The sequence below is a fragment of the Stylophora pistillata genome, chromosome 7, assembly GCF_964205215.1.
Source record: "Stylophora pistillata chromosome 7, jaStyPist1.2, whole genome shotgun sequence".
Lineage (NCBI taxonomy): Eukaryota > Metazoa > Cnidaria > Anthozoa > Scleractinia > Pocilloporidae > Stylophora > Stylophora pistillata.
In genome coordinates this window covers 6,578,970-6,605,000 of record NC_142525.1, presented here as the reverse complement: position 1 = coordinate 6,605,000, position 26,031 = coordinate 6,578,970, and the positions used below count along the sequence as shown (strand labels likewise).

The 26,031-nt window shown below is 36.9% G+C and overlaps 2 protein-coding genes and 1 long non-coding RNA gene across 4 annotated transcripts in view; 1 reads left to right on the top strand and 2 right to left on the bottom strand.

The window, feature by feature from the left end:
- LOC148726371 (uncharacterized) overlaps positions 1-26,031 on the bottom strand; it is a 447,217-nt gene that overhangs the window by 190,596 nt on the left and 230,590 nt on the right. The gene's annotated exons all lie outside the window — the stretch shown is intronic.
- LOC148726388 (uncharacterized) lies at positions 4,022-9,967 on the bottom strand. Its single transcript, XM_088728558.1, has 4 exons — positions 9,844-9,967; positions 7,137-7,325; positions 6,086-6,109; positions 4,022-5,078 (listed from the first exon to the last, which is right to left on the bottom strand). The coding sequence occupies exons 1-4, from the start codon at positions 9,965-9,967 to the stop codon at positions 4,348-4,350; spliced, it is 1,068 nt and encodes a 355-aa protein (XP_088584684.1). The 3' UTR covers positions 4,022-4,347.
- LOC148726387 (uncharacterized) lies at positions 11,815-24,648 on the top strand. The gene is made up of 7 exons (XM_088727337.1): positions 11,815-13,691; positions 15,912-16,728; positions 16,916-16,978; positions 17,926-18,582; positions 19,640-19,828; positions 21,057-21,080; positions 21,873-24,648. The coding sequence occupies exons 2-7, from the start codon at positions 16,014-16,016 to the stop codon at positions 23,939-23,941; spliced, it is 3,717 nt and encodes a 1,238-aa protein (XP_088583463.1). The 5' UTR covers positions 11,815-13,691; positions 15,912-16,013; the 3' UTR covers positions 23,942-24,648.

The window sequence follows — 26,031 nt, the reverse complement described above, 5'->3', positions numbered from 1 at the left end:
GTTTTTCCTGTTTTTTAATGAAAAATACTGAAGTCACTCGCGAGAAAAAAATTTCTTCGCGAGGCATTTGTTCGGTTGAGGTCACCAGCGCGCACAATTGGAAATTGATGTACGCACGCTCAATTGAATTTGATCGCACGAATTTACAAGCTATGTTATAATTGTACTCGTGTTTGGTGTGAATGCCAAGGCTAAAAAAGAAGCCCGAGTGAACTCTCTTCGAGCGTCTAGTTCCTTTAGATATAGAGGAACCAATTTGCAATTTGCGTCGTTTGCGTTCGACCTTCTGAGTACATGAGATGAGAACCATTTATTTATAACACCACGAAAACCATAATGATCTAACTCGTGCAAAATAATTTTATGATCGACTGTATCAAAAGCCTTTTCCAGGCCAATAAATACACCACATGAGAACAAGCGCTGGCCCATGTTTTCCTGGATGGTACTTACAATGTCAATGATTGCAAGTTGAGTTGAGTTCGCTTTGCGGAAGCTATATTCAGATGAAGAAAGTATGTCATTTTAGTCACTGAAAGATTCCATTCTAGAGAAGATCAATTTTTCCAAGATCCTATTAAAGTTAGATAGCAAAGAAATAGGCCTATAGTTGATTGCGATAGTGTTATCAGTTCAGCTTTAAAGATAGGAATAATTTTTGCCATTTTTAGTTTAGTGGGATACATCCCAGTCGAAGTAGAAATATTTATTATTTCCGCGAGAATACTGCTGTTAACATTTGATTTAACGAGTACTTTAACAGTTGAGTGGGGCATAAATATAAACCATGAGATTTATTAATTGATATGCGCAAAATTTCCGATTGAACTTCAGCTGGGGTGACTAGGTTGAAGGAAAACGAAGAGCCATGAGAATTAGATCTGTTTGGAAAATCGAAATAAATATGCTGAACGGTTGGTAGATTATTTGCCAGTTTAGGTCCAACAGAAGCGAAACCGTCATTAAGAACATTGGCTATTTTACTTGGGTCGTTAGTGACACAATCATTGTTATTAGGGTCCTTAATAAAAGTAATAGGTTTTGTGTTCCTTAATTTACGTGTAAGTACAAGATTTACCTTAACGGTGCATAACTTTAAAGGCATTTAAAAAAAACGGGGACGCTGCTTCTTATAGATTGGACAAAGACATTGATCCTCAGGACTACATTTCCTCACAAAACCCAACAAATGACTCGACATATTTACGTAACATTACAGAACAATATATTGTGAAAGTTAAGTGTCATGTCTTGGACACGACACAATGACCTGGTTAGATCGAGAACCCAGACCTCTCGACCGGGAGTCCATTGCAGAGATCATCAAGCGATTGCGTCTCCCTTTCCTCCGTCAGGCTCTGTAACATTATTATACTCTCTCTCCCCCCCCCCCCCCTTGTCATTGGCAGTCAATCTTCTATGGTCCCCCGATATCTCCTTTCATAATTCCTTTGTTAGAAGGCGCAAGGAGGTGACAGGACATTGTTTCTCTTCGTTAGCAATTCGAAGCTCTTCTACATATTGGCGGTTATGGGATTTTGAAAACTCAAGCTCCCTGACCAATTCATTTTATTTCTTCAGGCTTAGCCGACGATTGTTTGGCCAGTAAGCTGATTGTTACAACCAAGTATTCCGTTCGCTTTTGTAACATGGTTAACCGTTTAACTCCCAAAGTGATTGACATGTAACTGCTCCCTAAAATAACCATGAATCGAGCAAACAGGTAATGAGAATGCTCAAACTTATCAGGTAGAATTTCTCATCTGATCTTCCACCAAACTCTTACAGCTAATGTACAAGGGGAGAATTTACAATCAGATCGCGAGAGTAAAAGGGCTGAAGCAATTAAATCCACAAACCAAAGATATTGGAACAATTCATTCCGAGCGAGCATTGTATCATTAAAACTGTTTTTCAGTGCATGTGGTTCTATTTATAAAGAGCTTTAAATAAATATAAATAATATCAACTTTATTTATCCTCGGCAAGGTAGCACGCAAGTGCTAATATCTCCGAGCAACAACCAAACTTAAACTAAATAAATTCAAATAATGATGGTTTTTGAGGAGAGGGGAAAACCGGAGTACCCGGAGAAAAATCTCTCGGAGCAGAGTAGAGAACCAACAAACTCAATCCACATATGACGCCGGGTCTGGGAATCGAACCCGGGACACATTGGTGGATTGAGCGTTACACTGTATACAGCATTACACTGTATACAGCGTTACACTGTATACAGCGTTACACTGTATACAGCGTTACACTGTATATTTCACTCAAATTGATCTCTAATACTTCGAGAACTTCAGTCTGTGGTAACTATCGTTGACCCAGAAAAAAGATCTAGAACTTGAAAGTAATTATTTTGAGTACTTATAACAATAAACTATCATGTCCACAGAAACTGTTACGTTTTCAGGCTTCAAGCTGCTTTCACAACAGTCTTTTACCATACGTTATACAATGATCACTAATGATTCAAAGTATTTTATTTCCAACCATTTGGTAACCGTTTCTGTATCAAAATTTAGCTTAAAATTAAACCCACTGAAACAAATTGGCCAAATATCTTGTGGCTAATGTTGATGAGATTGATGCTTCTATCTACTCTTACAGAAAGTGCTTTAAAAATTATATTTCTGTTATAAATGACCTTGGACCTCGACATGTTAATCGATTGAAACATTGATTATTACCTGATTACTGCCACAAATACGAAGGCACTCTCGATTAAAGACATGTGTTTTAGGTCACATTTCATTTTAGTCTAAGAAAACTTTTGTTCATTATCTTGAGTTCGACACGTGGTCGACATTTGCACTTACACGGACAGTGTTAGCCATTTATTTCGTCTTGACTTTTATTTGCCGCACAAGAATATATCCTTCAGGTACTAAGACATCATTTTTAATTTGTATTTTGCTTTATTTTCAATTGTAGTTTCTTTCTTGTTGTTGTAATTTCACGTTTTCTGACTTTTGGGAAATTTGGGTAACGCCTCAATTATATGACCGGAATGTTGCCAGAAATCGTCATAAATCTTGACTAATGTAGTTTCGTTTCAGAATTAAAACATTAATAGGAAATCCTTGTGCTGGCTCATCATTGGATGATTTAGTGCGGTTAGCTTACAGCTTGGATACTGTAAGGCTTCACATAGACTGGCAACGCCTCTATGAGTGATCTCGTTACCCCACAGATATAGCATGGTTAGCTTACTTACTACCAGTCTATTAATAACATTAACACATCCATCAGTCAAGTTACTGTCTGATAATTCCAGTTCAGACACAAGACAGTGTTCATTGCTCAGTGAATTACAGACTCGTTGTATTCCAAACAGTGTTAGCTGTGATGAGTACACGCCCAACTTCTTTACTGCGACGGACTTATCAGAACATCTATGTTGTGCCTCTCCAGCTTCCTCTTTGTTTAGTTCACTGATAATGTCCAACACAAATGATACCGCAATGCAGTCTACAGCTGATAAACTATTAAAATGCATGAAGCCGTCTAATCTACAGAGCGCTTGCGGATGACTTCTGATAAACGTTTCAGCGAATTCTTTGTCTTGATACTCACTTAGACACTTTGCTCTGAGAAATCCAGTATCATACTCTGAAACTTGACGACTGGTCAACAATTTTTTCCATCAGTTCCTCGTTTCCCTCACTTGAAAAAATGCCAGCCATGAATTGAAAAACCATTGCAGAGCAATCCTCTTCTGGAATATAACTTTCTTTTACAAACCAACGAGGGGCCAGAAATTCTTGGACGGTGAGATGTGTGAAGCTAAAATGTTTCGTGATTGTAATCAATGCATTCCTGAATGGCTGATCACAGTAAAGAAGACCGCTACCTTTCAGTTTGTTTACTTCTTCCAGTTCAAATTCGTTTTCTATTTCGCTTTCATCAAATGTTGGCTTCCTTTCAAGCAGCAGTTTAGCCGCTAGTTCTGGTAATTTCTCTAATGTGGTTTTGATGACAGGGGGAGGCTTGAATTGTTCAGGAATTTCTTTCTGTCTGTATTCTGAGTCGGCGCAGTGCTGAAGTTTAAAAATATCAATAAGTTTTGTGTAAATGTCGGTTGTTGAGACTGGAACGTCGCGAGGATTTTCTGATTCGGTTAAGGTATACTTCATCTCGAAGCACAACAGATAACAGAGCATAGGAATATGAGCAAAACTGACAAGGTTCTCATTTTTCATGACATGTTCAAGTACAGAGTTCTTCATCTTTTCGTTTTTCTTGAAGTACTTTTCGATGTACTCTTTGACCTGTTTTGACGAAAGTCCCGCAATTTCCACGTACCGTTCAAAATTGATTCCTCCCAACTTGTGCGATTCATCAGGCCGCGAGGTAATCAGGACGATAGCACCTTTCAAGATTTTTTCCTTTGATGAGTTTTGAACATAGTGCGGCCACTGGCATTTTACATGTAGCGTTATTTGGATACTGTTCTTCCGAGTTTGCTGCGATGTAGTTTTGCTGTGAACTCTCGTCACAGCCGTCAAGGATCATGGAAGCTTCTTCCGGATGGTTTACAATGTACTCAAATATATGTTCATCAATGTTAGAAGGGTGAGCTAAAACCGAGGAAAGGGTTAAAAATTCTCTTAAAGTCACACAGCTACTTTCAAGCAAATTCAATTGACGGAAAGTAAGTAAATACGCAAATTTCACGTTAGGGATTTTAGCGTTTTCTCGTGCTTGAAATAATTCGTTGTTGGCCCAGTCGCGCATCAACTTTTGGCAAAACAGAGATTTTCCGATCCCTGCTTTTCCAGCGACAAGAATAGAATTACGATTCTCTAGATCATCACTCGTGCTAAGAAATATTTCATCGCAGTGCTTCACTGGAGTATCGCTGACTTTTCCGTAATACTCAAGCTCTTCACTCATGGAATAATATGTCTCGTCACTCCTGATGAGTGCTTTTCTTCCGTATTGTATGAGAAGATTAGTGAATATTTCATCTGTTTTCACATTAGAAATCGTGCGAGAGGCGATCAATTTGGGTTGGAACTCCGTTTGGCTTAAAATGGAAGTCTTCAAAGCTGTGGTGTAACCACTTACGGCTGAAAGATGAAAAAAAAGAAAATATCTAATGAATAACATGACCACAAGGATAATAGTTTACGTACTTTCATTATTGCTCCACGGGGTTTAATTGCCAATTGACACACTAGCTTTAAAGACAATAAAGATCTTCAGCTGCTGGTCTTACTCTCATCAATGAAAAGAGTATAACAAACTAAAGACCCATAAATATCACACGTAATTCTGAAGCTTAGAAGCTTATTCTTGAGTAAAATTTCCAAGTGCAGTGAGATCAGAGAAGGAAGAGGGGAGGGGAGGTGAAGTTCTGTGAGGTCCTGACTCCACCCCCATGAGACCTATGTTTTTTTTTTTTTTTTTTAAATTCTTGTTTGAGACCCAAATTCTTGCAACAAAGTCGCATGTCACTATCCAGTATGAAGTATTTTACTGTTACCGGTACTCATCTTGATAAACTTCTTATCTTATTGGGCTTTAGTGCAAACAGTTTAATATCTGTGTTTTCCTGAAACAAAGTCTCAACTCCCACTTTCAAAAGTTCTTGGATCCGTCCGAGAGATCTTTCTAATTTGTCATCATTTGATTACAATAACTGATCGTGTCAGTTAAAATAGCCGCTGACAAGTTCACTGTTTATCATTATTATTCATAAGTTCGCTATCAGTTCTACAATTATCATTATTGTCACAAGCATTCTCTGTAGTGGAATTATGGGTTGGTTAGTAATGGGAGGAAATAGGAAATCCATTGGTGCAACTACTACTAACTGATGCTTGCTTCACAACTAACAACTCCAAGGAAGGTTAAAAGTTTCTAGTTTCCACAAGCTGTTTAACCAGAACAATTTTCTTAAATGAGGCCTGTCTCATTGGGAAGACATGCAAAGTTTAACCTACATGTACAACACAAAGTCCAAGAAAGACAGAGAGAAAAACATCTTTAAGTCTGATGCAGTGAGCATTCATTTTCGCAAACTCTACAAGGAACTCTACAAATTGTTTCATTTATCAAAACATGTTGCACATACCTTGAGTGGGTAATTCATTGGTACCTAAGTCATTAAATAAACAAGAAAATGTCAGTTTAAACCAAGTTTTCCCGAAGACATTCACTTAAAACCTGGATCATTGATCTCAAACCGATATGATGTTAATTTCAGATACCATGAGAGGGTAAAAAAAAAAAAAAAAACAAAACAAAGAAAAAAAGAACATAAATATGTGAGCTGGAATTTACCACTTTACTTCCCATTGCAAAAAGTTCCAACATCAAAATACAGTTGTACATGCAGTACGGGATACAGATAATATTTTTTTTTACAGTTTAACCCTTAAACTGCCATGAATGACCAAGACAGAATTTCTCCTTACAATATCGATACAATATCAAGCAGACAAGTGATGAGAATAAAGAAAAATATCAATCAGGGGATCATAAGTTGATCCAATACCAAATCCTCTGAAGGAACAATATCAGAATCATATAGCAGACAGTAGGGAGAATTTCCGAGATATTGGGGGTAAAATATAATTAACAATTATTCCACGAGCGCACGTTGGATATGAGATGATAGATAGCCAACGAGGCGCTACGCGCCTCGTTGGCTATAATCATCTCATATCCAACAAGTGCGAGTGGCATAGTTATTTTATTAAAAACGCCCCCGAGAAATAATTATTTTGTAAAAAGAAACCGGATTTTTTAGCTCCCTTTTGATTTTAAGCTGACGCATACGCTTACCATATTTGTAGATTATGGTATATTGGCTCCTATACCATAATGGCTAAGCCAATAACAAGTCTCAAATTGCATTATCCAATGATCCAGTTTTTAATAATTATTTTTATACGTTGTTACACATTTTTACATCCCTCAATGAATGTAACCACAAGTCTCTCCGAAACACTTGACCATTTAAATCCGAAGATGAACAAGTACTATTTCTTCCCTAGCAATACTGCTAAATCATTCATTAGATGATGAGAGTGGAGTACACTAACTATGTAACCTTTGATCTACCATGATCCAGAGCTACATGTATCTCTGTTAAGGGAAAACATTGAAACAGAAAGTTATACCTGCATTAAAGTGAGGCCAATCTTGGAATATGATTGGATCACTCAAAATGTTGGCCACAACAGATGCTGCCATCACACAAGCAATTTGTTTCCATGTCTTACTTGAAGACTTCCTGTCATCTACAAAGTTTTTGATGCCCTTGACTACACCCCATTCTGTTTTAAAATCATGGGCTGCTGCAAACACACCTGGAAAAAGAAAACCACTCACATTTCTTAACTATATAAGCTTATTTCTTTTTCATCCTCAAGATAATTGTCCAACTTAAGTTCACAAAGAGTGACGCTCTTGGTATATAATTTAAAGATGCACATCACAGAAAGATGTTAGTTTGTCCCTAGGACTAATAATTTATTTATTTATTTATTTACCTCTTTTAAGATTCGTACAGTGTACAGGCGAGAGAACAATAGGACACGTAGTCCCCCTACTGGGTTCACCCGCCTAAACCAACCCCATAAAATTTGGTAAAAACCCACCCCTTATCAAATACTACAATTAAATATTAATAATGTCCTACAAATATCGTCCTAATAAATTGAAAGAAAGAAGAGACAAAGATAACAAATAGCGCACTGCATTAATACTAACAAGAGCAATCTCTTAGAATATTTACACGGCGACACTTAGGACAAATAATCTTAAAGGAACGTATGTTGTCGCCATGGAAAACACTATATAATGGATTAAAGTAAAAAGATTTGAGTTGGCGTTTCAAAGAATTTCAACCAGTAATTTTAATTAAAATTAAAATTAAAATTAAAATTAAAAAAAGATTAAAATTAAAATTTTCATTATGGCTGGACTGGGCATATGTTTTTTATTGTGCACACAGTGTCTTAGTCTAGGACAAGCGAATTATCTTTTATATTTATATTTACTATCTTTTTCCAAATGAGTTTCGTAGAATACAAATAACGCGCGAGACGAGTACAAATATCACGCGATATTTTTACCTTTCAAATTTGCGAACAGAGACTGGTAACCAGTCTGTTTGAATAATTAAATAGTCTCGAAACATGGCGGACGTCCGAGTTGGCTGCGGTTGATCGATAGACTTGTTTGACGATTTCTAAGCAAAGGATTCTTGTCAAGGTAAAGTAATTCATGTGCCATATAATTTTTACCTGACTCCTGTTACTACCACCGAGGGAATTGTGACTTTGAAGCTAAATTGTTGGAACTCGTGGCTTATATTAGTGCTTCGGTCAGGACTTCCTGATACTTTTCGTATTATTTTTCGAAACCACCTGTTGATTGGTGCGCATAGTTATACTTGATATCGCTATATTTGGCGTCTTTTTTTTTCTGTTAATTCACTTATTCATTATCATTTTGTTGAATTTGACTGGATTCGTTCGGTTACTAGCAATGAACTATGTGTTTTCACAGCCAAATTGTTAAACCTCGCTTGAGCCATCGTGCTTCGGTCAGCACTTCCCGTTTGTTGCTTGTGTCAGCACTCTGTATGATGGAGATATGTTGGTATTTTGCGAATTGGTGCCCGTTCACTATATGCAGCAGTCTTGATGTTGACTCACTTATTCGTTATCATTTTTCCGAATTTTGCTGAATTTTCTCTCGGCTGCCAGCCATGGAATTTGTGTTTCAACACATGATGATTTATAGCTAAGTGCTCTCGTTAGCACTTTCTGCATCATTGGTTATTGGAGACTTTTGCGAATCTTTAGTCTTTTTTCAGTGTTGAGATAAACACTCAATGTTTGTCCACTAATGGCAGTATTTGAAGTTACTCACTTATCGAATCTGGCCAGATTCGTTCGGGGAGTGAGGAAAATTTCAGAAATTATCTGCTCTGTTGATTGCAACTTGGAAAAACATGCTCTGGTTGGAATGCCGGAGAGTACTGCAAAGTTTTTGAGTGGCATCCACTTGGTGTGATCGCACAGCTGACTACATATGTCCGATACACTGAAAAACTGAACTCCAATGCATGAAGCCAAAACATGGAACATATTTGTTGTGAATCGACAAATAATGCAGAACTTTACAGTTTTATAATTTCCTGTGAGATTAAAACAGTAAAAGCATTGTGTTAAAGTGTATTATTTATATCTTCCTTTGATAGTCTCTGAAGTTAATTTGGATTCTGTAACTATAGTAGTGACATAATTTGTTTTTCAAAAGCCAAATCCTTAAAACTTGCTCTAGCCTGGTTCAAGTGGATGCATACATGTAGCTGGAAAATTATGAGCAGTAAAATAAAGATCTTTGTGTCATTTAGCTCTAGCTGAGCTGATAATAGCATGTCAGTGCATTCACATCACTCATACAATTTCTTAACTACATAGATGTTTCACAGTAACTGACAGTGTGTAGATGATTTGTCCTCCTCCTTTTTTTCCACTCATGAGGGACAATGAAACAAGTATTGATTTAAAATGGTGTGTGAAATGTGTTTAAAAATCCTCAAAATAAAAAAAGTCTGCATGAGTTCTAAAGTTTTGAATTGTAGCCTGTTAAAGCTTATTGTTTTTAGCCTTTTCTTTCGCATTTGCTCAAAATGCAGCTAATTCAGATGGATCAATTCTGAACTTGAATTTCACGTGTAGGTCAAAATAAAATTTCAATTTTTTTTAAAAATTGTGATCAGATTCCTGTATGGGAAGCAACTTTAATTGATTTTGACTTCTGGCTTTCATCTCTAATTGGGAAATAGAATATGGAGATTAAAAACCATCATACCATTTTCTGAAGTACGAACTAAATTGATTGGAATTTCCAAATTCTCCTGCTTCAAAAAGAGGATTTTATCTGCTTTGTTCAATTGCCTAAGCTGTTGGTGGCTTGTGTTCTGTGCTGTGCTCATGACCTAGTAAATATACAGCTAAATCATTTTCTATCAAACACCTTCTGGAAAAGCAGGATAGAAAAGTATTTCATAAGGTATCTGGCATAGATCAACACCCTCCAAGAGGAGTATTACCTGAGAAGAAAGTATCGACTTACAACTTAAGGATCGAACAAGTCAGTATCCGAAAGTTAATACAGATAGATTCAAGAACTCTTTCATTAATCGCTTAATTTTTAAATACAATTTAGCTATGTGAGCTTATAATTTAGATATATATACTTTTTACTACATACTTTGAGCGCATGAGTTTAATTTTTGGAGTGTGTGTGACAAATTTTAAGTGAGGTGGGGTTCGATTCCCCAGCGAAGTTGGTGACTGGTGTCCCTCATTTGTTACGGTCCCAACCCCACTGGGTGTTCGTTCTTTTCGTCCGAGAGTCTTGGCGTCCAAGTCTTTTCGTCCAAAAGTATTTTCGTCCAAGTCTTTTCATCCAAAAGTATTTTCACCTAAGTCTGTTTGTTTACTTGTGAAGTCTTTTATCCAAGCAAATAAATAACTTTTAGAAGGCTAGATTAGGCTATAGAAAGAACTTGTTGTGAGCCGCCACCATTTTGGTACCAGCAGCACATACACCTTTTATTCACCAATCTTCATTAACGAATTCAACGTCGTGAATTTTATGATAAATACACAGAGAATGAACAAGGTTGTAACACAATATACTTTATTAAATAGTGGCAAGAGTAAAGACTTGCTTGCCGTTTAATTATTTCATGCGAAAGAAATGGGAATATTTAAGGCTTGTTGTTAAGCGTCTGTTGAGCGTAAAAGGGCAACGAAGTGTAACATCACTACGTGAATGGCTTGCAACAAGTTCTTTCTATAGCCTTATCTAGTCTTCTAAAAGTTATTTATTTGCTTCGAGAAAAGACTTAGCGAGTAAACAAACAGACTTAGTGAAAATACTTTTGGACGAAGACTTGGACGGAAAGACTTTTGGATAAAAAGACTTGGACGAAAAGACCGTAATTCTTCTTTTGTTGGGGACTTTTTGGTATTTTCAAAACCACCTGTTAATTGCTGCTCATGGTTCTACTTGATATCTCTATATTCAGCAGTTTTTTTTTTATGTTGATTCACTTATTCTTTATCATTCTGTTTAAATTGACTGGATTGGTTCAGTTACTAGCAATGAAACGTGTTTTCAATGCCAAATAATATTGTTAAACCTCGATTGCGCCTTACTGCTTCAATCGGCACTTTCTGCATGATGGAGATATGTTGGTCTGTTGCGAATTGGTAGTTATGTTTGATATCACTATGTGTACCAGTTTTTGATGTTATTGAACGTTATCATTTTTCTGAATTTTGCTGAATTTTCTCTCTGCTGTTAGCCATGAAATTTGTGTCTTCACTTATGATTCATTGTTACAGTAGTCAGCACTTTCTGTATGGCGGTTGGAGACTTCTGCAAATTTTTAAATAATGTACTTATTGGTGCTGAGATCAACACTTCATGTCTGTTTGCTAGGCAGTATTTGAAATTAACTCACTCAGCTGCAGATTAGTTAATACTTTGTGGAATCTGGCCAGATTTACCAGGAAAGTGTAGAAAATCTCAGAGATATCTACTCTGTTGCTTATAACTCGTGATGGAAAAACATATTCTGAATGGAATCCCAGAAATAGCAGCCAAGTTTTTGAAGGGCTTTTCACAATATATCAGAAACAATATCCAAAACTCTTTCACATTCACACAAAATTCAAGATATATTTACTTTTTCTAGTCTTGACAAGTCTTCCGCATCAAAAGATGACTTAAAATAATGTCTCATTTTATTTGGCTAAGAACTATGGATCAATAAGAGTCTGGTTAATGACTCTTATTGATCCATATCAGCCCTTGATTACCAGGTCATGCTTAAAAAAAAATTCATTCACTTGGATGTGAAAAGATCTTATTAGCCTCAATCATGAATTTAAAAAAAGTCAAATCACAATTCATGAGAAAAAAATCATCCAATTATGCTTTGTGCAAAAAGTATAGGGGAGCCTCCCTTGCGATTAAAACAGTAAAGCATTGAGTTGAAGTGCGTTACCTTCCTTTGATAAGGCTTGAAGTTAATTTGGATTCTCTTTCTAGTAGTGACAATCTTTTTGTTTCAAAAGCCAAATTAAACCTTGAGTAGTTTAGTCCTAATCTAGCAGCACTTCTTGTTTTAATTGGAGACATTCATATTTCTGAACCATTTGTTGAATGATGCTCAGTTTTTCTTGATATCTTAGTTAATATTCACGGATTTTTTACTTTGATTCACTGTTTATCTACCTTAATTGTTGTTTTATTTGATTGGCCAGGTTCAAGTGGATAGCCAGAAAATTATAGAGTTAAATATTCATTTGATCTTTGTCATGTAGCTCTAGTGGAGCCGACAAAAGCATTTCAGTGCATTCGCATCACTGATTAGTGATACAATTTCTGAACTACAGTGGAACCTCAATTTAATGAAGTGCCAAGGGACTGGGCCATGAAATTGGCTCATTTTATTGAGGGTTCTTTATGTCAAAAACCTTGATTTAACAAATTTGGGGAAAAACGACCAAAATGTTTATTATAATAGCAAGGTATGGTTAATTAGTTATTGTTATTGCTGTAGTTAATTTTTTTCTTTTTGTGTGGCGTGACATCATGCTTAATGTCTATACGAAGCTTAGATTCCTCTACACTAATGAAGAACAGGTCTGTACATAGCTACAGCACTGGAAACTAAACAGCTCAACAAAGTTTAAACAATTGCAACAGGCTTGTCAAATAATGAAAATATTAATGGATAGCGCAACCAAACAGAAAACTTAAAAAGAAGGAAACCACTTTACTTTTAATTACTACTAAAATGCCATTCAAGATGCCCATGCAGTGAAGAATTATTCCAATTAAAGTTGCCTCATTTTTTGTCATTCTTTACTAATTACTTAACTAAAATTGATAATCAAGATGCTTAATCAAAAATTGCTTTTAATTGCCTCATATTTTGTCTTTCATCAAAATGCATCTTCCATTCCAAAGAGGGATCGAGTGCAGAAATTTTCTTCCTTTTATGCCTGCATGACTTGTCAAATGTGATAATCAACATGAACAGTGTGTTTAAGCAACCAAACGTTACTGTATATAGTACTGCACTGTTGGTCTGTTTCAAATTTGTCTTTTGTCTCATGTTGACATTTGTTCATTATAATATCGGGGTATATGTATACATAATTTGGGCTTTTGGATTGTGTTCATCGTAACAAGGATTTCATTATATTCAGGCTTGTTCTATTGAGGTTCTGTTGCATACATTGTACTGTAACTTTAGCCAGGCTCAGTAGAGGTTCATGAAATCGAGGTTCTACTTTACATAATGTTTCATAATTAGTAACTTTGTCTATGTGATTTGTTTTCCTCCTTTTTTCACACTTGAATGGGACAATGAAACAATGATGTGTGAAGTGAAATAAATCCTCAGAATGAAAAATGCCAAAGGTTTGAATCCTGTTAAAGCTTATTTTTGTTTTCAGCCTTTTCTTTTGCTTTGTTCAAGTTGCAGCCAACCTGGGAGGATAAATTCTCAACTGTAATTTCCCGCACAGGTCAAAATAAAAGTTGAGATTTCTTCAAAAACTGTGATCAGATTCCTCTTCAGTGATGAAGAACCTACTAGAATTTGTCCTGCTTCCAACATGTGACTTGATTGCTTAGTGAGTAGTGACCCCCAACTAGTATCTGTGAGGTGTGACTTCAAATCTTGTTGATGCTAGAATTTTTCAGACTTCTTTTTAACAATTTATTGCTTAAATTGCTTGAACTTTGTTCAGTAATGTATATTTCCTCATTTCTATCATTATGGGAGTGAAATCCAGTCAGCAGCAATTAAAATACAACATGACTCAGACATCTCCTCATGTTGCAAACCGTCAATCTCAACTTGTGTGCATGGGTACATATTAACTTTTCCTATTGGTCAGGACTGCAAGGGGTGATGGAGATGACCTCGTTACTTCTATCTTTTGGACAAGGTTGTTCAAGTTTTTTTTAAGTGTTTAACTAAATAATAAACACTGTATTACAGTGACACGAACTCAACCGGGGCCACCCAACGTTTTTTAGCCAATCACAAGACGAGTGTAGAACAAAAAAATTGAAGTTCGTTCATCAGCGGATCAATCACTATAAGGGTCAAATTTCACTGTTCGTTTGACTAGATCAGATGTGAAGGTATGCGAAAGCTTAAAGTTTTTTTAAAGCAAAAAAAATATAATATTTTTCATTTCTATTACGGTAAAGGTGAATAAATATTTACCGAATGGCGGCCGGTAATTTCGAAGACTAAACTGACTAAAGTTAAATTTACTAAATTGCGGCCGACTCACTTTATACAATATATTTTCCGAAACACGGCCTGGAATGCCGAAGGCGGGAGCTTATGTAATTTACTGAATATTGCGGCCGCGAATTTTGAACACGAAACGGGCTCGATCAATGTAAATAAATATATCAAATTACGGCCGGCTAAACCTCAAGGCGAAACCGGCTCAACACAAGTATATTTTTAAAATATCATTGAAAAACGGCCGTATCTACAATTTTACCGGGAATTTTAGTAACCAATCACAAGGACAAAGAAAATTTCAAATTTAGTTTTTGCATGTATTACCGGTGGTTGATTCCGTTTGCGTTGTAGTTTGAAAGTCGGGAAGTATTTCAAACATTTACTGATTTGAGGTAAAACCGTTTCGTCTTCAAAATCTCAGGCCGTGTCAATTCCGCAAATACATTTGTATTGAGTCCGTTTGGTCTTCAATATTCCCAGCCGCATTATTCTGTAACTTATATAAGCTCTCATCCTCGACATTCCAGACTGTGTTTCGAAATATATATTTTATAAGTTAACTCGTTCGTAATTTAGTAAATTTCTTTAAGTCTGAGTCCTTTCAGTCTTCAAACTTCCCGGCCCCAAAATTCGGTAAGTTATACAAGCTTTCTTCTTCAAAACTCCATACCCTATTTCGAAAAATTTTTGTTATAAAAGTTTACTCAGCCGTAATTTGGTAAATTTACGTTGAGTTCGTTCAGTCTTCAAAATTCCCGGCAGCAATACTCGGTAAATTATACAAGTTCTTGTCTCCGACATTCCAGACCGTGTTTCGAAAAATAAATTTCATTGGTTTACCCAGCATTATTCGTTACTTACGTACGTTGAGGCTGTTCAGTCTTCAAAATTACCGGCCGCTAGTAGGTAAATTTTTATTCGCTTTTACCGTAAACGAAATAAACAACATATTTATTTCACCGTAAAAAAACTAGTAGCTTTCGCATGTCTTCACATCGACTCCAGTCAAACGAGCAGTTTAATTTGACCGCTGGTGAACGAACTCCCATTCTTTTGTTCCGTACTTGTCTTGTAATTGGCTAAAAAACGTTGGGTGGCCACGGTTGAGTTCGTTTCACTGTAAAGAAGTTCTTAGAAAGAAAGTGGCCTAAAAGAACCAAAGAGCTTCGCAGTATAAACTTGTTGGTTTTGAATTTGAACTCGATAAAAAAATTTTAGAGGAAACTTAATTAAAGCACTCATGCATGGGTCTGACCATACAGTGCAGGTGACACACCCCCATATCTTGTCTGAGGTCCTCTAACGACCATCAGCTGAGGGATGCTGCAAGGTGTCTTGTCATCATCAAACAGTGCAAACAGGCCGGTTGAATGATGAATTATATTTTCAAATTGTAGATTTCAAATTGTAATAACTTTGTCACAGTAACATTTTTATTAACCCTGTAACTTCCCAGATCTGACTGTTAATTCTCAACTCTAGCTGCTTATACACATATTCTTGTAGACTAGTTATGACATTTTGTCGTTAGATCAAGATAACAACAACTATCTGATAAGTTTGAGTATTCTCATTACCTGTTTTGCAGGGTAATATATGGATATTGTGGGGAGAAGTTACTTGTTAATCACTTCTGGGAGTTAAAGGTGAACCTGCCTGTAATAACTATAAACATTTCCTTACGGGAGACATGATCTGCATGGCTTGTGCCACTCTACCAAATCCATCTAATGAAGGAACCTCTAATTTCATCCGCCTTTGTCGCCTTCTTGTTGATGTTGGATCATGTGTGTTAAGGGAGATCTTTGACAGAAAATGTCCTCAGGGAAACCTCCACACAGTTCTAGCTCATCCTCAAAACAAAGAAAAATTACAATCACTGAGAAAGAAGAGAGTCCTGAGTCCCTCCCAGTGGTTCAAACTGTATCCTGCTTGCCAATCTCTAGTTTCCTCAAGGGACTTAAAAATATCCCTACTACTTCTCCTGTTGAGGAATATCTTTGGTTTGACTTTCCCTACCGGTAGCAGCAATAAGCTTCCTCCTGCCACAGACACCTCTCCAGAAGCTGACATCACTCGAATCAAAGTCTTAAGAGACAGAGTTTACAGTCACGCTGCCAGTGGTTCAGTTGATGATTCAACTTTCAGTTCTTACTGGAATGAGATTAAAGACACCTTTTTGCACATTGGAGGGACCCGCTACCAGTATGACATTAATGATATCAAACTTGATGGTATGGATGCCGATCTTGAAGAATACTATAAAGAGCTTCTGAGTAAGTGGTTGAAGGATGAAGACTGCATTGCAGATGAATCAAATGAAGAAACAATCATTAAAAAGGCCAGGAAGGAAGGGGATATGGAGGATTCCATCGACATTTCGGAACAAAATTCATGGAAGAGAGGTGTGTGCAATTTTAGTTGATACTAAGATTTAAACTTATTATGTTGTGTCATTGAGGTTAGATGCACTGGATCATTAGATGAAAAGAAGTTCCTGCAAATTATTTACTTATGTCAACCTTTTAACTCCCTGCACGATCAAATTGGTTCTCCTCCCCTCTCACTGATACACATTGCATTGCATTGCAGACAAATCAAATGAAGAAACAATTTTAAAAAAGACCATTTCTGAGAACAATTCATGGGAGACAGGTGTGTGTAACTTTTTTGTTAATACTGAGTTTTAAACTTACTAAGCAGAGTTTGATAAAAACATTAAAGAAAGGTGTGTTTACTATCATGCCGTAGCACTGTGTAAGTCTGTAAACCAAAACCCAAATCCCTCATGGTTTTGTAAGTGGTATACTATCATGAGACTCTTGTAACATCTCTCATCACTCATGTCAACACCCTTTCCAACTCTTGTCGTGACTCGTGTGATCTGGTTTAGTTCTGACTCTAGTGAAAGGAAAGACACATGCTGTGCTTTGATAATTGGCTTCTTAAGTGCAGATTACTGCATAATAAATGGAGAGGTTCCAGGTGAAACAAAAATAAAAACATATGCTTTTAATGAAGAATTTAAACAAAAAAAGGGAAAACGAAAAGGTAAATGATATAGCTAGGACTTAAACCCATTGCCATCAGAATGTGAGGCAAGAATTTATCTATTGTAGCACATATGCAGTACATACTTGATGTGAGAAAAGTGTTTTTCATTCTTAGTATCCTCTTATATTTAGTGCACATTAAATAAAAAAATTATGTATTCCACTTGCATTGATTTTGTGCCTTGTCTTCAGCCTGTCAGTTGACCAGTGCATAAATTCTGCTCTAACCAAGTCCTCCTTCTATCACAATTTTGACATTCATAAGAGCTGTTCATTCACTCCTCTATATTTTATACAACTTTGCATTTTTAGTGCAATATTTTACAAAGATACATCAGTAGCCACACGCTGTCATAGACTACCTTTTATCTTTAAAAATCATACTTTCATGTCTATGAAGTTTGAATCCTTACCATATGACTTCAACTGTATCCATAATTGGTTTCTTTTCTTCATCTTAATTTGTTTTTTATTTCAATTTGGATAAGCTCATAAATCATTGTTGTGAATAAAATATGATATTATGAAAAGAACGTTCTTCATTTTCAGAGACAGAAGTGATGCTAGCCCAAAATGAATCAGCACAGAGTGATAATGCCAGCCCACCAAAGCTTAGTAAGAAAATTCCATCAATGAGTGATCTTCCACATATTTATTATCCTTGGAAGAATGTTGAACTGCCAGTTGATATTCTGTTATTAACAGTGGAGGACTATGAGTTCTTAAGCTGCTTTGCCTACCTGAAGGAACCCTTTAAGAGTTACCACAGCAGTACTGGCTTTGTGTACTTTGGCTGCATGGGTGATGATCATGGAAAGAAAACGAAAATTGCTTTGATGAGGTGCTCCAAAGGTCCTGATGTTCCCAGGGGTTCATTGTCTGTGTCCAAAGATGCCATCTTGCTACTGAGACCCAAGGCTACTTTTTCTGTGGGTGCATGCAGTGGTTTGAACACCAGAAAGGTCAAGTTAGGAGATGTGGTTGTTTCTGCAAAGCTAATCACAGCTGCACACCAAGCTCCCCCTAGCAGAGATATTGGTAACCTGATCAAACATGTGGCTGATGGGTGGAAGGCACCTTTACAAAATGCTGATGAATATAATGCCAAAGTGCACTGTGATGGAGTGTTTCTGAGTATCTCAGAGGCAAACAAGGACATGATTGGCCAACATCCTGAAGCAATTGCAGCTGAAATGGAAGGTGGAGGTGAGAATTATAATCATTGTATTTGATCAAAGTCAGGGATGTTCCAGTGTTGCATGCTGTGTAAACTGTTTTGACTTTTTGCTCCTGTTGTTAGTAATTTAAAAATTGGGTACTGCTTTATAATTTTCACTGTTGCACAATACAAGAAAGAAAATACCACAAACCATGCAATTTGGCGGTATGATAGGTTTTGTGTATATTATGTGTAGTGATCATGACTCGGCTTAGCACAGAAAGAAAATTTTGCAGTTCAAGTAACTGAAAAATAACAAAACAAAAGATATTTTCAAGGGTCGCAAACATACATTATTATAAGTGAATTGAATAGACTTCAGCCTGTACTCACAAATTATCAAAAGTCTTTTATCTAAAAAAACTAAGCTTCTTCATTAAAAAGGTTATTTTAGCCTAAAGAGTTTTACAATGTAGTGCAGTCTTTGTACAGTCTTGGTTGTCTTTGAAGCCCAAGGAATGGTTTTTAACAGGCTTTGTACAATCTTTCTTATTCCATTCATTGCAGAGTAGGGGAATATAAATGTAATTTTTGTGAACTTCAACCCAAACAACAATACTGATATTATGCATTTAGGAAGTACATACATACGTACATACATACATACATACATACGTACATAAGTACGTACATACATACTTACATACATACATACGTACATACATATGTACATACGTTAGTTGACCACTCCCCATGGGGGCTTTTCAGGGCCAAATCCCACCCATCCCACCCCAGGGGAGGACATCCACAACAGTAATCTCATGCGTGGGAAATTAACGTCTCCTACCCCTAACCCTGCAGGAGATGGGGCCTACGGTTTATTTGTCCTTATCTGAGAAGACTAGAATATCTATCCATTTCTTGATTATAGAAAGGTAGCAAATTCTCCTCGCTTATTTTAAGACCATGAGTATCGGTCCGGCCGGGGCTTGAACCCTCGACCTTCCGCACAACACAATCCGGCGCTCTAACCAATTGAGCTAACTGGGAGGCGGTTAGCTGAATTGAGTATACATGTAAGCAAACGTTAGTGTCTTTTTCCAGGTGTGTTTGCGGCAGCCCATGATTTTAAGACAGAATGGGTGGTAGTCAAGGGCATCAAAGACTTTGCAAATGAAAGGCAGTCTTCAAGTGAGAAATGGGAACAAATTGCTTGTGTGATGGCGGCATCTGTTGTGGCCAACATTTTGAGTCATCCAGTCGTACTCCAAGACTGGCCCCACTTTAATGCAGGTATGACTTTCTGTCTCAATCTTCTCTAATTAGTAGACACAGAGAACGCGCAGAGTTTGGGGCAAAACACAATTTATTGAAAAGTACAGGTTGTAAAATAAAACCCGGAAGGGTAGAGAGGGTAAAACAAGCGAGGGGAGGCTGCAAATGACCTTTGAAATGACCCTGAACTCTAAATAACCAAGAAGAGACCTGACGCGGGTGTTGAAAGACAAAAGACACAAAGGGGAGTGGTGTCACTAATTAAGTGCTTTGACAACGCCAAAACCACCAAATTAGTGGACACAGAGAATGCACAGAGTTTGGGGCAAAACACAATTTATTGAAAAGTACAGGTTGTAAAATAAAACCCCAAAACCCAATGGGAACAAATTGCCTGTTTGATGGCGGCATCTGTTGTGGCCAACATTTTGAGTCATCCAGTCGTACTCCAAGACTGGCCCCATTTTAATGCAGGTGTGACGTTCTGTCTCAATGTTCTCTCTTAACAGGATTAGATCTGCATATTCTTGTATAGATCATAAATCAAGATGAGTCATTAAATAACAGGTCACAAATAGGAAATCAATCAAGTTACACTAATTTTGATTTCCCACAAGTTTCTTTAAGCCTTTACACCCTGACATCTGTGTTTGTGTCCTCCATACTTTTCTCTATTCATTTCCTTTGGTACTGAAGAGATTAACTCATTTAAAAATCAGAGCTTCTTACGTTGCCACCATTACCTTTATTCATGTGATCTTAATGAATGATTCAGCAGACAGTATTACTGTAAGAAGAAAAAGATTATGGTCATTTTTAGGATTTAAAGTGTTAGGTGTTGGGGGAAAACTTGTGGTTACATTGTTGAATGTAACAACAGATTCCATGAACCAGGAGAAAACTTGTATTCTATAGTAAGCTTCGTTTATGTAACACAGCCAGAATATGAAAAAATCAGAGGCTGAAGACATCTGCAAATTTGAAGTGACTCAGGGCCAATTTGCTACACATCAAATTGTCTTAAACCCTCAAAAAGGTGTTTATCCACACATGTATTTTGATCCTAAAACTTTTTCTAAGTGACGAGACTGGTGATAAATGCCAGCAATCTTGCCTTTGATTCTCACCTTGTTTGAAACCTGAAACTGACCTTATATTATTTTGAGGTGAGTGAGTCAAGTTGTGAGAAAAAAAAAAAACAGTTTAAACTGACAGCAGTTTTTATTTTGTTTATTATTTGATTCAGGTACCAATGAGTTACCCTCTGAAGGTAAGTTCGACATGTTTTGATGAGTGAAAATGATTTGTGTAGTTTCTTGTTGGGTTGGTGATGTTTTTGCTCCCTGCATACAGTAGTTATGTAATGATTCGTGCATCATGGAATGCAGCAGAATTTTAGAATTTTTTCTCCCTGCTCTCCTTGACTTTTACACAGAAGCCATTATAGGCCGAGACATATATCTAGAAAAGTAAACATTATTAAATGATTCTTATTGGATAGTGATACGTGATTGTGTTGTTGCGAGAATTTTTGTATTACACAAAAAGTCTTGATGGGGGTGGGTTCAGGACCTCTCAGAGCTCCCCTCCCTCCTCTCTGATATTCCAATACAGGAAATTTCTCTCTTTGAGTCACTAGACGTTGGAATTTAATTTTAAGTATTAGTTTCCAAGCTTAAGAATTAGTGTGATATTAATGTGCCTTTAGTTTTTTCATCCTTTTTTATCAGTAAGAGTAGGAGCAATAGCTGAAAATCTTTATTGTCTTAAAACCTTGTGTGTCTGCTGGGCTCAATGCTAACTTTTCAACTTACTAGCCAAGTGGCTAGTGACAACTTAGATGTTACTGCAATTTCAGTCAGTTTATAAGCCAAACTGGCTTGTGGAAATCGAAAACCAGCAGCCAAAACTAAATTTCTACTAGTCAGTGGCCAGTTGGCTACCATTAGTGTCGAGCCCTGGTGTCTGTTGACCTGTCCTCAAAACAGTTAAAAAGCATGGAGAAATAATATAAGTACGTGTTCCTATAACTTATTAAGTACGTTCCTTTTTTATCCTTCAGCCGTAAGTGCCTACACTACAGCTTTAAAGACTTCCATTAAAGGTCAAACGGAGTTCCAACCCAAGCTGCTTGCCTCTCCCACGATTTCTAATGCGAAAACAGATGAAATATTCACTAATCTTCTCATACAACATGGAAGAAAGGCCCTCATCAGGAATGACACGAGAAATTCAAGGAGTAAAGAGCTCGAGTATTACGCAGAAGTCAGCGATACTCTACGAGTTAAGCACTGCGAGGAAATATTTCTTGGCACTCGTGATGATGAGGAGAATCCTAATTCTATTCTTGTTGTTGGAAAAGCAGGGATTGGAAAATCTCTGTTTTGCCAAAAGGTTGTTCGTGATTGGGCCAACAACGAATTGTTTCAAGAGCGAGAGAAAACTAAAATCCCTTCGTTAAAGTTTGCATATTTGCTTACTTTCCGTCAATTCAATTTGCTTCAACAAGAGTGTGTGACTTTAAGAGAAATCTTAAACTGTTCTTCTTTATTAGATGACAACTCTACCATTGATGACTTTACATTAGAGTATATTTTAAATCATCCTGGAGAAGTTTTGATTGTCATTGACGGTTATGATGAGTATTTCCAGCAAGATTACATCGCTGGAAATTCGGAAGAACTGTATCCAAATAACGCTAGATGTAAAATGCAAGTGGCCGCATTATGTTCAAAACTCATGAAGGGAAAGATACTGAAAGGTTCCGTCGTTGTTGTAACTTCGCGGCCTGATAAATCGGATAAGCTGGGAGGAATCCGTTTTAAACGGTACGTAGAAATTGTGGGATTTTCTTCACAACAGGTTAAAGAATACATTCAAAAGTACTTCAATGAAAACGAAAATATGAAGAGCGCTGTGCTTGAACATGTCATGAAGAATGAGAACCTAGTCAGTTTTGCTCATATTCCTATGCTCTGTTATCTGTTGTGCTTCGAGATGGAGTATACTCTAAACGAAACAAGAAATCCTCGTGACCTTCCTGTCTCAACAACCGACATTTACACAAAACTTATTGATATCTTTGAACTTAAGCACTGCTCTGAGTCAGAATACAAACACGAAGAAATTCCTAACAAATTCAAGCCTCCTCCGGTCATCAAAACCACATTAGAGAAATTATCAAAACTTGCGGCAAAACTTCTGCTTGAAAGGAAGCCGACTTTTGATGAAAGCGAGATAGAAGGTGGTTTTGGGTTGGAAGAAGTCAACAAACTGAAAGGCAGCGGTCTTCTTTACTGCGGTCAGCCTTATAGGACTGGTTCGATCACAACCACGAAACACTTCAGCTTCACACATCTCACTGTCCAAGAATTCTTGGCCGCCCATTGGTTTGTGAAGGAAAATTGTATTCCAGTCGAGAAATGCTCTGAAATGGTTTTCCAATTCATGGCTGGCATTTTGCCAAGTGAGGGAAAAGAGGAACTGATGGAAAAGTTGTTGACCAGTAGTCAAGTTTCAAGGAATGATACTGGATTTCTCAGAGCAAAGTGTCTGAGTGAGTATCAAGACAAAGAATTCGCTAAAACGTTTATCAGGAATCATCCGCAAGCGTTCAGTAGTTCAGACGGCGTCATGCATTTTCATGGTTTATCAGATATAGACAGCATTGCATTATCATTTGTGTTGGACATTATCAGTGAACTAAATAAAGAGGAAGCCAGAGAGGCACAACACAAATTTTCTGAGAAGTTGGTCCCAGTTAAGAAGTTTTTCCTTTCAGATTCCCACCTAACAATGTCTGGAATACAACGAGTCTGTAATTCACTGATCAATGAACACTCTCTTGTGTCTGAATTGATGATTATAGGAGGATCAGTCACTGATACCGGTGTTGCCAGTCTATGTGAAGCTTTACAGCATCCAAGCTGTAAGCTAACCACACTAAAACTGAGTAGTAATAAGATCACTGATACCGGTGTTGCCAGTATATGTGGAGCTTTACAGCAACCAAGCTGTAAGCTAACCACACTAGATCTGAGTGATAATGAGATCACTGATACCGGTGTTGCCAGTCTATGTGAAGCTTTACATTATCCAAGCTGTAAGCTAACCACACTGAAACTGAGTTAGGATAAGATCACTGATACCGGTGTTGCCAGTCTATGTGAAGCTTTACAGCATCCAAGCTGTAAGCTAACCACACTAAATCTGTGGATTAATAAGATCACTGATACCGGTGTTGCCAGTCTCTGTGAAGCTTTACAGAATCCAAGCTGTACGCTAACCAAACTAGATATTCGGTATAATTATAGTATTAGTGAGTTAAAAAAAAAAATTTGTTCAAGCCATAGTGGAGAAATACAGACCAGGTTTTGAACTTACAATTTAGAAATATAGCTATTTAAAGCACTTTCTGTAAAAGTGGGAAGCAGCGTCAAACTAATCTACATCATTAGCTTACAAGAGATCTCGCCAATTTATTTTAATGATCTTAATTTTAAGCTAAATCTTAAAAAAGGAACAGTTACGAAATGGTTGGAAACAAAATATTTTGAATCATTACTGATCATAGTAAAACTGTATGGTAAAAGGCTGTCGTGAAAGCAGCTTGAAGCCTGAAAACGTTAATAGTTTTTGTGGACTTGATAGTTTATTATTATAGGTACTCAAAGTAACTTTTGTAGATCTTTTTTTCTGGGTCAACGAGAGTTAGAAAGTACTTGAACCGTTCTAGCTCAATGTGAGTAAAATAAAACGATTGTTGTAAATAGAATCGCATTGAATAAAGAATTTGTTGATAGGTTGCTCGCTGGGAATATATTGCTTCCTATACCTTTGGTTTGTGGGTTCAATTGCCTGAACCTTTTTACTCTCAAGATCTGATTGTAAATTCTCCCCTCTAGTTGATACACATTTCCTAGTTAATTAGTTACGAGAATTTGGTGTTAGATTTGTAGTACTAAGTGTTAAATTCTCATTACCTGTTTGCCAGATAATATATGGACTTCACAGGGAGAAGTTACATGTTAATCACTTCTGGCATTTTCTGAAAAAAGGCTTGTTATCTTGCACTTACTCGATTTCGAACTCCTTCTTGAGCCATTCTTGAGCCGAGCAAATTATTGCAAAGATAGGTTGCGGGATTAAATTTTTTATTGCGTGAACCAAGCCGATTTATCGTACAGGTTTATGCCTTCAGTAGTTTTTCGTTTTTGCATGCACCGTTATAAGATTCGAGCCTGTTTGCCTCTTAAACAGCGACTTCAGTTTTATAATAGCATTATTCGCCCTGTTATGTCTTACGCCAACGTGGTTTAGGCAAATTGCGACAAAGAGTAGGTTTATAGGGTCTTACATGTAAGATTGCAAAAACGTGCGGCACGAGTTATTTCTTATGCCGATCGCACGACACCATCGGTTGCTTTGTTTAACAAGCTAGGTTGGATTCCGTTTTGTGAGCAACATATGATAGATCAATGCATAATAATGTATAAGCGAATTAATGGTGTTTACCGAATTATCTTAATGAACACCTTATTTTGAATAATAAGCGGCACTCCCGCAACACTAGATATTCAAACATTAATGCTGTTTGTCCTAAATACAAAAGAGAATCAGAGGGAGGACGCTCTTTCGCTGTTCCGGCTGCAAGACTGTGGAATAGTATACCTATTGAAATTAGGAAACTAGATTCTATAGCATGTTTTAAAAAGAACATGTTTGCCAAGATTTTTAAGGAACAACAATGTTTGCATCATTTTACTATTTAATAATATCTTCTTAATTGAATCCTTTCTTATTTGAAATGCTTATTTTAAATGTTTACATATTTTAGCTTACATATTTATCTGATTATATAGTTGTGTAATCTGTGAGGGCCACAAGTTTACTAGCCTCTGGCTATTAAGTGCTACCCTGTTTAAATGAAGGCTTTCATTCATTTATTCATTCATTCACCCCCAACTAAGGGAAAGGCCCTGGGTACGAGATTGACTGATGTGACTGTAAATAATGGCGTAAGAGTGGCTTAATGCAATTATTCTCACTTTCAATTCATTCCCGATTGATCCTGTTCATGTTTTCTTTTCTTGTCGGCACGTTCTTTTCCTTTCTTGTTTTTCCATGGGACATTAAACCCTCAGGTCAGTATTTTAGGAAAAGCCGTCAGTGATTAGGAAAAGAGAGAAATTCTTCAAAACTGAATGAAACAAGAAAGAGGG

Bases quoted from the DNA above. Each gene is read 5' to 3' on its own strand.
- LOC148726387 (XM_088727337.1), top strand. From the start codon at position 16,014: ATGATCTGCATGGCTTGTGCCACTCTACCAAATCCATCTAATGAAGGA. The intron at 16,729-16,915 runs GTGTGTGCAATT...ATTGCATTGCAG, and splicing joins ACAAAATTCATGGAAGAGAG to ACAAATCAAATGAAGAAACA. The intron at 16,979-17,925 runs GTGTGTGTAACT...CTTCATTTTCAG, and splicing joins GAACAATTCATGGGAGACAG to AGACAGAAGTGATGCTAGCC.
- LOC148726388 (XM_088728558.1), bottom strand. From the start codon at position 9,967: ATGAGCACAGCACAGAACACAAGCCACCAACAGCTTAGGCAATTGAAC. The intron at 7,326-9,843 runs GTATGATGGTTT...TTCTTTTTCCAG, and splicing joins AGTTCGTACTTCAGAAAATG to GTGTGTTTGCAGCAGCCCAT. The intron at 5,079-6,085 runs GTATGTGCAACA...TTCATCTTTCAG, and splicing joins CAATGAATTACCCACTCAAG to CCGTAAGTGGTTACACCACA.